Genomic DNA, 13,340 nt, shown 5'->3' with positions numbered 1-13,340 from the left:
TGTGGACTATAGTTGTTTCCATTAGTTTCATAGTAGATTCACCCCTGTGTGCCGTCCGGACTTCTCTAGGTTTCCTCTCTAGAGAACTGGTGCTTTTTGTAGCCTGGTATTCACCACTCCTATCCCTCCATTGCAGGGTCCAATAGGATTCCCAGGTGACCCAGGCCCATCCGGAGACCCTGGTCCTCCAGTGAGTATCTGAATTTGAAAGGAGCCACTGCATGTTTGGTATCTGGCTTTGGATGATGGATCCCAGTTTATTGGGAGAATGAGAAAAGTCTTGAAGACATTACTTCTCAGTTTCCAGCACTGGATGAAAACTTAAATATCAAAATGATGGGGGGGGGGCGTTTGGGGAGATCTGAGCATGCTTGGTGACCACAAAATGCTGGCTGGTTGGAACCAAAATGGAAAACTGAGGGATGAGGGAATGGTTCTGGAACCCTGAACTAGAGCACTCAATGCTGCAACATTTTGTTGCAGTTCTCTGTAGTTAAAGCAACTTGTTCCCAGGTGAGAATCGATAGGTTCTGATTCGCTTCTGTCTTCTTCTGCTCAGGGTCTGGATGGAGTTTCTGGTGAGAAAGGTGATATAGGGGATCCTGGACTTCCAGTGAGTATGGCAGATATATTACCCTACATTGGTTATGTTGTTGTTTGGCTTCTTAAAAAATCCCTATGGTCAGTAGCCAAACAGCACCTGTCTGTAGTTTGTGACATACATTGAGTATTGCTTCACTGCATAGTTAAACTGGTTTGCTTCATAGTTACTCTACCCAAAGAAACACAATGAGTTGACATTCATCAAAGAGTTTAAACATCTGTGATGTAGGAAGCTTTCACTCTTTGCATTTTTTCTCACTTTATACTAGGTGTGGGGATACTTTGGCCTTCCATGTGTGGATGAACTACAATACCCATCATCCCTTGGCTATGCTTGCTAGAGATGATGGGAACTGTAGTTCAGCAACATCTGGAGGTCCAAAGTTTTCCCACACCTGCTTGATACTGTTACCTAGGGCTGGTGCAAATATAAAGGCAAATAATATCATTTCATGTGGTAACTGACTGTCATTCTTTTTAATTTTTTAATTATTACATTTATGTACCACCTTTATTGTCCAAGGATCTCAAGGTGGTGTATATGGTTCTCCTCCTCCTCATTTCATCTTCACGACAGCCCTGTGAGGTAGATTAAGCCAGGGGTTGACAATCTGGTCGCTACCACCCACTAGTGGGCGTTTCAGGATTCTAGGTGGGCAGTAGGGGGTTCTACTGAACAAGCTGAATCCTCCTTCCATTGAGCACTGGTGGGCGGTAAGGAAATTTTACCATCAAGAAGGATGTGTTAGTGGGCAGTAGGGATAAAAACATTGACTGCCCCTGGATTAAGCTAAGAGATGGTGACTGACCCAAGGTCACCCTGTGAGCTTCATGGCTGAGGGGGGATTTGAACCCTGCTCTTCCAAGTCCGAGTTCAACATTCTGGTACCCTTACACACAGTGGCACTCCCATAGACACTGGCAATGGGACTTGCTGGAGAGTAAGTCTCATTGAGCTCAATAGAGTTTACTTCTGACTTGACATGTAGAGGGTTGTGCTGATTTTACAAGAGATTTTCTGTCTCTGCCACCAGAAATCCCTCACCTGAATGATGTGATGGTTGAAATAATAATCCACTCTGTTTTATTTCCAGGGACCCCCTGGAGCTTCTGGGGAGCCAGGTCCTCCTGGATCACCAGGAAAGAGGGTACGTTGGGGCTGCCTTTCCAGTGAGAGGGAAGTCTAAGAAGCAGCACATTCTCATTTACATTGCTTACATAGATTACACCTTCGAAATAAATGCCAAAGGATTTAAATTTTTGGTTGAAATTATATGTATAAATACTTGGGAGGCTTCTCCATTGAACTCAGGAGCATGATTTTGAAGAAATCACTCGTGAGATTTGGGCTGTCAGTTTTCTGTGTTGTTTAACAGTATGCTCCTACATCTCATGGTTTTAGAGGAAGCCTGCACAATGGCGGACAATTTCATCTTGTGTAGATGTGTGGATCTGTTGCACATCAGGTGCATGCCCGCATAAAGAATTTGATCTAGTCCGTAACAAAAACAAAACAAAACATAAAAAAGAATCCTGGCCTAATAAATACATGTTACTAAACAAACTTTGCAAAAAAGGTGTTCCAGTTCCAGTGCAGAGCTCCAGAACTTCTTGCTGAAACAGGTCATGGATCCAGCCTTGGAATGAGCCCTTGGTCCTTGCTAATGTCTCTGTACATTTGGTCTTCTTCTAAAGTTTGTTACCAAAAGACTGTTCAGACGATACATTGGTTTGCATTTTCATTTAATTACTTTTTGGGTGTGTGTTGTAAGGCAGCTAAAACAGAATTTGAGGGTGGATTAAATAATACTTATGTACATATATCCAAAACAAGAGCCCTCTTCAGTTCTTCCCTGCCATGCGTAGTGCCCACTAATGCAGGGAAGAGGGAGCAGGGCTATTGGCCGTGCCTCTGGTGTTGTGTGCTCATTCTTCCTCTCCTGCCACATCCACAAAGGGGAGTCTGTGCCATATACTTCCACACAATCTGTGCTCTGATCCTTTACATTTCATACATCTGAGAGGAGTTGATGCTCCAAGTAAGACTGAGAGCAGTAGGTTCCAGAATAGATGGAAAACTTAAGGTCATGAGACCCTGGACAAGGACTGTGGTGTTGATTTAGAGGTTGGTAGGTTCAGGACCATGCTTAGTTATCCAGCAAAGGCAAGGAGGAAGTGCTGGCGCAGAGCAGCTGTTAGAGCGCGGTGGTCTGGGCTAGATAGTCAAGATTAAAGTCCCAAGCCCTGAATGCTACATTTGTCCAGTTAAAGATCACTTACCTTTTTATGTAGCTGTTTGCATCTTCCAGACTGCTTGGGAGCCTTCTGGTCTCTGGTACCAACTGGTCATGTGAATAACTAGAAGGTTGACCTGTCTCCTCAGGTTCAACCTGCATTTAAGGGTTCCTAATCCAAATAGTGCCAACCTTCTTGAATAGCCCACTGGCAATAGGGGTGCCATTGTGTTGTTCTCTGCTTGACATTACTTACTTATTTGTCACCTAATTCAGGACTTGCAAGACTCTCATGAACTTGTGGTTATCTATCCAGGAGTAGGGGGACTGCCAGTCAAATTCAAAGGTGCCTGTTTGGCATAGGAGTCAACTCCTAGGGGCTGAGGTCCCTTTGGCTGCCCAATAAAATATTTGAGGGGGCCAGCCCCCCCCCAGTTGATAGGCATTACCATTCAAATGATATGCATGCACCATGTCATGTGATCGATTATATGGGGCAAGGCTTACCTGCCCCCCCCCCAATTTTTTTTTATTCAAGTTGGCCCCCTTGCTGCTTGGCAACTTTAGCTCATCACCCATCCTGATTTCCCATGCACTAGAACCTAGTAACATAGCCCAAATGATCTAAGGGCGGGGCAGGAACTAGTATCACTTGAGTAGTTCTAGAAACCAACAGACCCCAGGAATTCAGTTAGGAAATGTATTCAAGAGAAATAGATGTGTGGACAGTCACTATAATTTCATCACTAATTATAGTTCTATCATTATAATTCCATCATTGTTTTTTCTTATTTGTATTCCTGTATCTATTCCCTGGGCTATGTGTTTCCACTAAGGTTTAGATGGCGCTCCATTTGACCTGTTTGTTTGTTTTTAATTGACAATATGTTTTTTGAAAAAGCATATGTTCAGAACATAATTGGATTTAATAGGACTTTGAGAATGAATAGGACTTCAATCTTTCTCTAGAAGGAGGGGAGGAAAGTTGCTCATCAAACCATTTTATGCAGTGATTCTCTTGCTCTGTTCCAGGGACCTTTTGGGCCAGCTGGCCGTGAAGGTCGACAGGGTGAGAAAGGAGCCAAGGTAAGAGAGAACACTGTCCTGGGTTTCCTCCCCACTGTGTTTTTTCCTTCTCCTGTTTCCCTCTGTGGAATTCAGTCCCTCAACTCAAGATGCATAACTATTCAAATAATAGTGCAAAACCAGCCACTGCTGTATGGTGCATCTTGCATCTGCTGGAAACCTGAATCAGTCTTGCATTAATTGAGCATCCCTCCTCTAGGTTTTTATTAGGGATGTTGGAGAATTCTGACAAAGATTGGAAATGGGAGTAGGAAGTGCTGGTGACCGCTTACTGCATGGAATGGAAATCACTCCAGTGAATACATCAGTTATGTAATTTTGCCACAACAGACTGTGAGACAAGTAACAGCTTTGGGCAGAAGAGAAACTGCAGGGGAATGAAAACAGTGCTCCCTGCATGCGTCCAATACTGGGCAGAACGGAAAACAATGCTGATATATTTCCCTTTCTGTCCGTCTACAGGGGGAGCCTGGCACAGATGGACCCCTGGGGAAGATGGGGCCTGTGGGTCCGCAGGGACCCCCAGGCCGACCTGGCTCAGAAGGTCTACGTGGAATTCCGGGTCCTGCTGTGAGTATTTTCCTTCACTTGATAACAAATGTCTGGGAAAAGGATGAAAGTAATTAGAAAACTAGACCCCAAACATTTTTTCAACAAAGAGAGTGGAAAACTATTCTTCAACATTTTCACTTCAGAGAGGACCAGAAACAATTATATTTAAACTCCAGGCAGCAGGTGAAGTTAAGTTACCTTCTTTTTAAAAAAAGAAAAAGCAGCATTTCCCTAATGCCAAGAGAACTTTGGCAATGAGCAAGGTGCAAAAAATCTTAACTTTTGGAAAGGAACTTAAAAAACAACAACAACAACCCAAAAAAGGTGTTACAGATGTAGTTTTTTCTCCTTCTTTCTGTAGAAGAAGAAAGACAATCCTACAAAGGTCGTGCGCCGCGCCTCTTTCAGAGCATCCCGGTTTCACACTTCCTGAATGTCCCAGCTTAGTTCTTGGCTCTAAAACACATAAAAAATGCAGTTCAAAATGTATATTTTGAGGGGGGGAGTTTAACATTAACATTTTGTTTAACATTTTGTGTTTAAATACATATTTTAATGTATATAGAGAAGTGGGTTTTTTTAAGAATTGCAGATTAATGTGGAAATAGTAGACACATGCGGAAAGGGCACAGACTAGAAATAGTCTCCTCCATCCATCCATCCCCATGTCAACCCCACTATATCTGCTTTGACTTCATAGGCGTGCTTTCTGTAGTCTCTCCCTCCCCACCTTCAGTGGGGCTCAAAGCTGTGTAAGTGTCTTTCTTTGCATAATGCTTCCTTATGTGGTCTCTCACTTTGCCCTTCTTTCTCCCCTAGGGTGAACAAGGTCTCCTGGGAGCGCCTGGCCAGGCAGGGCCACCAGGGCCTGTGGTGAGTGGCAGGAAATGGAGGGTCCAGGGCAGGACAATCAGACAACAGCTTCCCTTCTTCTGGAACTTTTAAAATGGAAGCTGTTTATTCCATGCTACTCCTTTACTAAGCCCCATCCACCATAGAAAGGGTCTTTCACGGGTATTTATTTGGGTGGGGGGAGAGCAGTGCTAGAAGCATATTCCTGGAACTACAATAAAGAGCAGCCTGGCAGTGAAATATGTTTCCCAAGTTTGCTTTGTATATTATGAGCATTGGGCATCTGTGGTGAAAAAAGCAAGGGAGGAAAGCAGCTGCTCATTCAGATTGAGCAGTTACTAAAGCTACAGCCCAGGACCGAGTTGGGCTGAATTCCCATAGCCATGGGCAGCTGTGAGCTGATGACATGTGCGTGTGAAGCAGCCATCATGGATGAAAAATCATGTCAAGCAAGTGAGTCAAATTTCAGTCACATCAATTTGATAATGATCTGGCAAAAGGCAAAATGATCTGAAACCTTCCTACTGATTCCTGACTGGATTGTGGCCTGCGCTGAGTCTGGAAGCTCAGATGAGCTCCTGATGCAGCTCTTCTTCTGTTCACAGGGTCCCACGGGGCTCCCAGGCCTTAAAGGTGATCCCGGCTACAAAGGAGAGAAGGTGAGTTTGAGTAGCACCTGCTTCCTGGTGGGAACAAGCAACTGGCTCCTCCCCCTAACTTCCCAAATCTCTCCTCTTTCCTTCTAGGGTCATGCAGGACTCATTGGGTTGATTGGGCCCCCAGGTGAGATGGGTGAGAAAGGTGACCAGGGGCTGCCAGGGAACCAGGGAACACCAGGCCCCAAGGGCGACCCCGTGAGTAGATGGGAGCTCTGATCAGATGGAGGGGGGTTGGGAGAAGGCTGGGAAAAGGGACTCTGGCTGATGCTGTCTCCTCCTCAATAGGGAATCATTGGACCCTTGGGGCCCCCAGGCCCACCTGGATCTCCTGGCCTCTCAGTAAGTACCACCACCAACCACTTCATCCTGGATTCTTGTCAGTGTCCAGTGCGTGACAGTTCAGATCTCTGTACACGTTCCTCAAGAGAACCACACCAGAGTGATGCCTGAAATGAGGCCCTGTTTGGTACCCAGATCCTCTTCCCCAGGGCAATGCATGTCTGCCAGCCTTCACATTCTTATGGGTTCCCAGGCGCCTCTTCTTTGTTCCAGTGTCCCTCTCTATTCATACAGATGCATTTCCCTTGCAACATTTCTGCTCCGCCGCCACATTAAAACATGCTTCCTCCCTGACCCCTCTGTATTTCCTAATCCCCCTTGATGCACAATCCCGACCTTGCTTCTGGGGCCATCTCACCAGACAGAGGGTGCCCTGCAAGCTCCCTTTCACTCACCCCCCCCCCCTTTCTATCTCCTCAGGGACCTCTGGGACAAAAAGGCAGCAAAGGCTCACCGGTGAGTAGCTCAAGTTCCAACAGGTGTTGTGGGCCAGAGGAAGGTGGGAACTTGCCCCAGGGCTGCATATACTAGTAGAAAGAGCTGGCTTCTTCAGCCTACATAATGGTAATAAATGTGCCCACATTGCATAGATTGGCTGGTATATAATTTATTATGCTTCAAGTAGCCATAGGAAGGGACTAAAAATCTAAACAGTGGGCAGGGACACTGAAATCCTTACTCATGGGAATGCTGCTTAGTTCCCCTCCCCAGCTTCTAAAGGCTAGTTTTCACTATTCACTGTTGGTTGAAGCTGCCATGATTGCAGATGAAGAGACCCTTCACCAGGAAAACTGGATATTGGGTGGAAGGATTCCAGTCTAGTTTTCTCTGTGGAAAGAATACTGTTGTATGCAGTATTCAGTCTTGGGAATGGCTAGAATTGCCACATGAGTACAGCCTAGATGCAGGTCTGTCACCTTATGAGAACAAAGGCACAAAATCCGAAGTTTGGGAGCCAAGTGGGGTTTTTAGTGTTCAGGAACAGGGCCTTAGTGGTCCTCCCCTACAATTTCCATTAGGCGTTGCCTACGTGTACTGAGATGAAGGGGTTCTGAATTTGTGCTCAGGCTCTGTTCTGTTGTCCTGCAGGGGCCTATTGGACCAAAAGGCGATCCAGGATCTGCAGGACCCCCAGGGCCACCAGTGAGTGACGGTAGAGAATCAGGAGGAAGGGATTATCCTGGGACCACCACCCACTTCCTCCCCCCTCCCATTGTCCCTTACGTCACACCTTCCCTGCTTCTGGTTCCCCCACTCCTAGGGTCGACCTGCTGAGCTGCGGGAGCCCCTGCCTTTGGAGAGCGGCCGCAAGAGCCGCCGCGACTGGGAGCTCGGGGATCAGGGAGATGCACCCGGGGAGATGGATGCCGACCCCGATGCTGAAGGGATGGCAGAGGTCCTGGCAGCCCTGAGCTCCTTGCGTGATGAAGTGGAGCAAATGCGGTGTCCACTGGGCACTCAGGAGAGCCCAGCCCGGGTTTGCAAGGAGCTTCAGTTTTGCCACCCCCACCTCACAGATGGTGAGATGAAGAATAGTCCGGGGCATAACCAGGGCTAAACAGGGAGCAGGGAGTGGGTCTGTACCTGTTGCAGTTCCAGCCTGGCAGGAAGGAGGAGGAAATTGTTCCTGCCTTCTTATCTTGCCTCCCCCGTGGTGAATGCTAGATTACAAGTGCCGTGGGGGCAGGGACCTTCTTCTCATTAGTCTGCAAAGTGTGCACTTTGATTGTGCTATATAAGTAATCCCATTTCAGACTCAGGGGGGAATTGCCTGATTGAAAAATATCCCCACCGGAGAGGGAGAGCGGGGCAGGAGAAAAATCCCTACACCTACAAAACTAACATATCAGAGAGAAGGCTGATTCTGAAAACTCTGTGGGTGGTTTCTCCTGCAAAGGCTCACATCTGAAACCACTGTGACGTCTCTTGGATATTTTCAAGAAATGAGGTGCCTCAGGGCTAGGGAAGGTATTTTGGCTAGGAAACATTGGCCCAGCTTCAAGGCTGATTTCTCCAAGTGGGTGCAATCCCAACCCCACTCCAAGCAGGTTTGGGAGCATGGTGCTTGCCTTAGCAGTAGTCGCATGTCCTTAAACTTTTTCTTAAAAAAAACAAGCTGTTTAAATCCAGCTACAAAGGAAGAGGTTTAGCAATCTCCAAGCGTTCATTTGGGCCTCTGACTTCTCCTAGTTGCAGTGGGAACATAATCATCCCCTAAGGATTCCCTGGCCTCTCCTGCACTGACACCTGTCCATTTGTTGTTCTTCAGGTGAATATTGGATTGACCCAAACCAAGGCTGCAGCCGAGATGCCTTCAGAGTTTTCTGCAACTTCACAGCTGGGGGGGAAACTTGCTTATTTCCTGACAAGAAAGTTGAGGCAGTAAGTAGTTGTGCTCAGTATCATTAGGGATGGCCGAGGGAAAGGACAGAAGCTGTGGTCATAGTGTGTTGTGAACAAGTAGAATGAGGACTAGATGAATATAATAAGGATTGTAAAGTAGTTTGTTCATTGAAAGGTCTATGCAAAGGATTGATTTTATATACATGCATGGCTCAGGAACCTGAATTCAAAGTCCTAAAATGAGAAACCAATACGCAACCTGTGCCCCTAGGTGCGACTCGCTGCCTGGAGCAAGGAGCAACCAGGAAGCTGGTTCAGCACATTCAAGAGGGGCAAGAAGGTAGGGCTTTTCCTTCCATTTTGCCACCCCTGATGACTCCTGGAAGCAGTCTGAGAAGGGCATGCAGTGCTTCTCCCTGTCTCCCATGATCTCCCATGATCAAACTCCAAGTGGATCCCCACGAGGTGTGCTTGGGGGGGGGGGATAATCATAGCAGGAAGAGTATACAGCGGCTTTCCACCATTTGGCCTAATCAGGCCACCCCTATATCTCCTTCTTTCTGTTACCAGTTCTCCTATGTGGATGCAGATGGCAACCCCATGCAGGTTACCCAGCTCACATTTCTGCGCCTGCTTAGTGGCATTGCACACCAAAACTTCACCCTCCTCTGCCAAAATGTGGCTGCCTGGTATGAGGCCGACACCAACAGCCACACTCGGGCTTTGCATTTTCTTGCCTTCAATGGTGTGGAGCTGATGCACAACAGCACAGAAGCCCTTGTACAAGCCTTATATGATGGCTGCCAGGTAAGTTGTTGGCCTTCTGCTCCACTGTGACCATGTCTTTACGTCAGGCTTGCCTTTCCCTATATATCTCTGGAGATTGTCTCAGGGCCTACTGATGTTCACCCCAGGATTTGGGAGGAGCTCCATGACTTGCAAAGGGAGGGTCACTCTTATGGATGGGCAGCTCACTTTCTGGTCCATCTCACTTTTGCATGTGTTTACCTATTAGATCTCTTCCATCTCATTTCTCCAGTAATTATAAATATCTGCATGAAAATTAATGTTTAAACATGTATTTCAGTATGATAGATTGGCTCTGCTGGTTGGTGCTGGATGAGAGCTGCAGAGCCACAGGTTACCAATCCTGGCTTAGAATAACATATCATTAAGCATTTGGGTGGTGCTGTGGTCTAAACCACAGAGCCTAGGGCTTGTTGATCAGAAGGTCGGCAGTTCGAATCCCCGCGTTGGGGTGAGCTCCCATTGCTCAGTCCCTGCTCCTGCTAACCTAGCAGTTCGAAAGCACGTCAAAGTGCAAGTAGATAAATAGGTACCGCTGTGGCGGGAAGGTAAACAGCGTTTCCGTGCACTGCTCTGGTTTGCCAGAAGTGGCTTAGTCATGCTGGCCACATGACCTGGAAGCTGTCTGCGGACAAACGCCGGCTCCCTCAGCATATAGAGAGAGATGAGCGTGCAACCCCAGAGTCGTCCGCGACTGGATCAGGGGTACCTTTACCTTTAAGCATCATTAGGCAATGGGGGTGAAGTGCACAGTTCTCTAGAGCATGGGTAGGCAAAATAAGGCCCGGGGGCCAGATCCGGCCCAATCGCCCAATCGCCTTCTCAATCTGGCCTGCGGACAGTCCCGGAATCAGCGTATTTTTACATGAATAGAATGTGTCCTTTTATTTAAAATGCATCTCTGGGTTTTTTGTGGGGCATAGGAATTTGTTCATCCCCCCCCCCCAAAAAAATAGTCCGGCCCCCCACAAAGTCTGAGGGACAGTGGACTGGCCCCCTGCTGAAAAAGTTTGCTGACCCCTGGTCTAGAGCAACAAAGTGATCTGTGAATGGCCCATGGTAATTAGCAGAGTGGGGTGGCTGAAATACCCAGGGATTCCTATAAATAGGGCTCTAGTCAGTCTCTTTCTTAATTGCACACACACCTTGAACAACGAAGGCAAAGTGAGACTACTGTCTGGCCTTTGCTGCTTGAGGTGAACAGGAAGTCACCCCCCCCACCCCCACCCACTGCCTGCGACTTCTATTGTGCTCTGCTTGATGGCAGACTCAAAGCATTTGTCAGAGGGCTTAGCTCTGGAGAAACCCTGCAAGATAAATAGATGGAAAGAGAGAGGAAGACATGACCCACTCCTGCAGTCTGAAGCAGTACAGTCAAGACACAGGGTTCAGTTACCACCTTTGTAACTAGCCTTAATTTCTCTGCAGGTTGGTTTATCTCACCTGGGATAAAATCAAGGCAAAGGCCCCACCTTTCTTTTCTCTTGGCTGCTGCTTTGTCTAGAGGCTTGTCAACTCCTCATCTGGCAGGTGTCCTGGGTTTTTTTAAAGCTTCCTGACAGCCTGAGATTTAACAGATCTGTTTTATATTCTGAAACCTCGGCCAGCTGGCAGTTGTTGCCTGGAATTCCTGGGCCTGCAAATATAGCAGAAGGAGATGATTGGCGGACTCCTTGTGATGTCACAAACTGTCCTTCGCTCTGTATGGAAAGGTTGCTTGTTAGTGTTCTTCCTCATGGAGATGTGCCTACTCTGTCTCCCAGGAAAAGGCTCACATATTCCCCCTCTACAATTCTACAATTCATCCTTCTCAGTGAGAGATACACGCCCTGGCATGTGTGTTGGCACTGGTTATTTCCATAGTTAGATAGCTTTCTCCCTTGCCTCTCTGAGTAGACCACCTTGTCTTTGTGGGTTCAAGGCCATTGCCTGCTTGCCCCCACCCCCTCCTTAACTCAGTGATCTTATGGCTCTCTGACTAAGAGAATTCTTTTGCCTTTCCCAAAACCTCCAGTGAAACCATGTCATGCTCTGTTCCACAATCAACTTCCCTACAGCAAGCACCCACAATGTGGCTACTTTGCCCACCGATGTGCTCTTCCAGCCTTGTCACGTGATTTCCTTACTCCTGTCTCAGGGCTTCTACACAGGCTTCTCACCCCCTGCCTCCCCCAAGATTTGGCTCCTGACGTTCTCTTCTTTACTCCTCCAGGTACGCAAAGGCCAGGAGCGGACAGTTCTGCAGGTTGTGACACAACGCGTGGAGCAGCTTCCATTGGCCGATGTGGCTGTTCAGGATTTTGGGGACACCAACCAGAAGTTTGGCTTTGAGCTTGGGCCTGTCTGCTTCAGCGGCTGAGCCTGAAGATGGACAGCTCCCTCTAGACTGTGGAACCACCCCTGGGGAAAGAGAGAGCTAAAATGCTCCATTCTCCCTGAAGTTGGGCGTGGGAGATGAGCCAGCCCTGGAAAGACCTGCCGTTGTATTTAACCAGATGACAGCCTCCTATTTATGCGGCCAAGGTCCCCTTGGGGCTGGGACTCTTGGGGAGCAAAGCAGGGCCCAGATTGAGCCAGGGCCCTCCCTTTCTGCGGCCCCGACAAATGGTGCTATTATGCCGCCTTAGTGAAGCACTGGACTGACTGCTCAGCACTGGCCACCTGCAGGGATGGGGGCAATGGAGACCACATCCCACACTGCTGACCTCCTGCCCCTGCCTCCCAAATAAAGTTCCCAGGGGCATTAAGACCTTCCCAAAGTATCTTGTAACCTGGGACTTCAGGACCATTCTATCTGTACAGCTTCCCGTGAATGGACATGGGCACAGTGCAAACTGAATAGGGGGAAAGGAAGACTTCCTTGGGTGATCACAGAACAGGATTCAGGTTCGAATTTTGCCCAAGACTTAAGGACTGATCATAGGTGATCCAGAGCTTCTATGCTGTCCCTTTTGAGCTCAGTTTAACTGAAAAATATGTGTCTGGGCATGACAATGGTATCCAACTTTGATTGGATAATTTGGGCCCAACAGAACCTCTTAAGATCTTCTAGGGACTAGTGGGACAGGGAGGGGCCCAGCCCCCCAACCAAGAAATGCCTAGACGCTTGGAGTCTGTGCCCCAATTTGACCATTATTAACTCTTGTCTATTTCTGCTCTGGTGCCAGATGGTACCCATGTAGCACACAACACAAAGTCCGGGGAGCTGAGACGGGGCTGAGGATTCCCCACCCCCACTTTTAGTCCTTCTAATAATCCCAGCTGTGAACTTTCATGCTGGGAATAGGAAATAAGAGGAAGCTCTCCATCCCTTTATCACCCTTGTCTATCATTCCGTCCATGCTGGGCAGAGAGTGAAGAATTCTGGGTTCTGTTCCCTCTCCCCATTTTTGACAGATGCCTGAAAGATATGGCTAGCGATTCTGACATTCCTGTCCTTCTGCGGAAGGGTGATGATATGGTGCTAGTTAGTTCCCAACTATCAAAGAACCTGAATGTCTGCCAGCTTCCTGTTGACCAAAGCTCCTGAGAGTGGACGCAGGACAAAAGTCTGAAATGTTTGTTTTCTGTGCTGTCCCACATCCATCCCTTGGCACTGACCTCCCTTCAAACTCTGGTGCTAAAAGCCTTTATTTGTATGCTTTTTCTTTGTATCTCAGGCTGTGGCGCCAAGTGGATATGTGTGTTTATCTGTGAGCGTGTGTGCGTGTGTGTTTTTGTATCATCTAACAATCTGTATTAAAATCCTCAGAGCGTGTGACTGCCCCACTGTTTTTGTGCCAGCTGGCTATTCAAGAGACACCAGCCAAGCCAAGACTGCCTAGGTGCAAAAACAGAACTCAAAGCTAGATAGAAAGGCTTCCAG

The 13,340-nt window shown here is 47.6% G+C and overlaps 1 protein-coding gene across 5 annotated transcripts in view; it reads left to right on the top strand.

Moving 5' to 3' along the window:
• COL5A3 (collagen type V alpha 3 chain) overlaps positions 1-13,232 on the top strand; it is a 121,912-nt gene extending 108,680 nt beyond the window's left edge. For 4 of the 5 annotated variants that reach the window (XM_080989583.1, XM_080989584.1, XM_080989586.1 and 1 more), the window contains 16 exons: positions 137-190; positions 560-613; positions 1,698-1,751; positions 3,870-3,923; positions 4,386-4,493; positions 5,295-5,348; positions 5,933-5,986; positions 6,074-6,181; positions 6,272-6,325; positions 6,746-6,781; positions 7,415-7,468; positions 7,587-7,845; positions 8,595-8,707; positions 8,940-9,008; positions 9,239-9,475; positions 11,688-13,232. In XM_080989583.1, the coding sequence (XP_080845709.1) occupies positions 137-190; positions 560-613; positions 1,698-1,751; positions 3,870-3,923; positions 4,386-4,493; positions 5,295-5,348; positions 5,933-5,986; positions 6,074-6,181; positions 6,272-6,325; positions 6,746-6,781; positions 7,415-7,468; positions 7,587-7,845; positions 8,595-8,707; positions 8,940-9,008; positions 9,239-9,475; positions 11,688-11,834 (1,509 nt within the window). In that variant the 3' untranslated portion in view covers positions 11,835-13,232. Of the gene's footprint in view, positions 1-136; positions 191-559; positions 614-1,697; positions 1,752-3,869; positions 3,924-4,385; positions 4,494-5,294; positions 5,349-5,932; positions 5,987-6,073; positions 6,182-6,271; positions 6,326-6,745; positions 6,782-7,414; positions 7,469-7,586; positions 7,846-8,594; positions 8,708-8,939; positions 9,009-9,238; positions 9,476-11,687 lie in introns of those variants that run through there. The other variant, XM_080989587.1, reaches the window with a different exon arrangement.
• The last annotated feature ends 108 nt before the right edge of the window (positions 13,233-13,340 follow it).

This window comes from Podarcis pityusensis (genome assembly GCF_964106645.2).
Source record: "Podarcis pityusensis genome assembly, chromosome: 2".
Taxonomy (NCBI): Eukaryota; Metazoa; Chordata; class Lepidosauria; order Squamata; family Lacertidae; genus Podarcis; species Podarcis pityusensis.
Note: the sequence above shows the minus strand (reverse complement) of the source record. Positions and strands in the feature narration are given on the sequence as shown.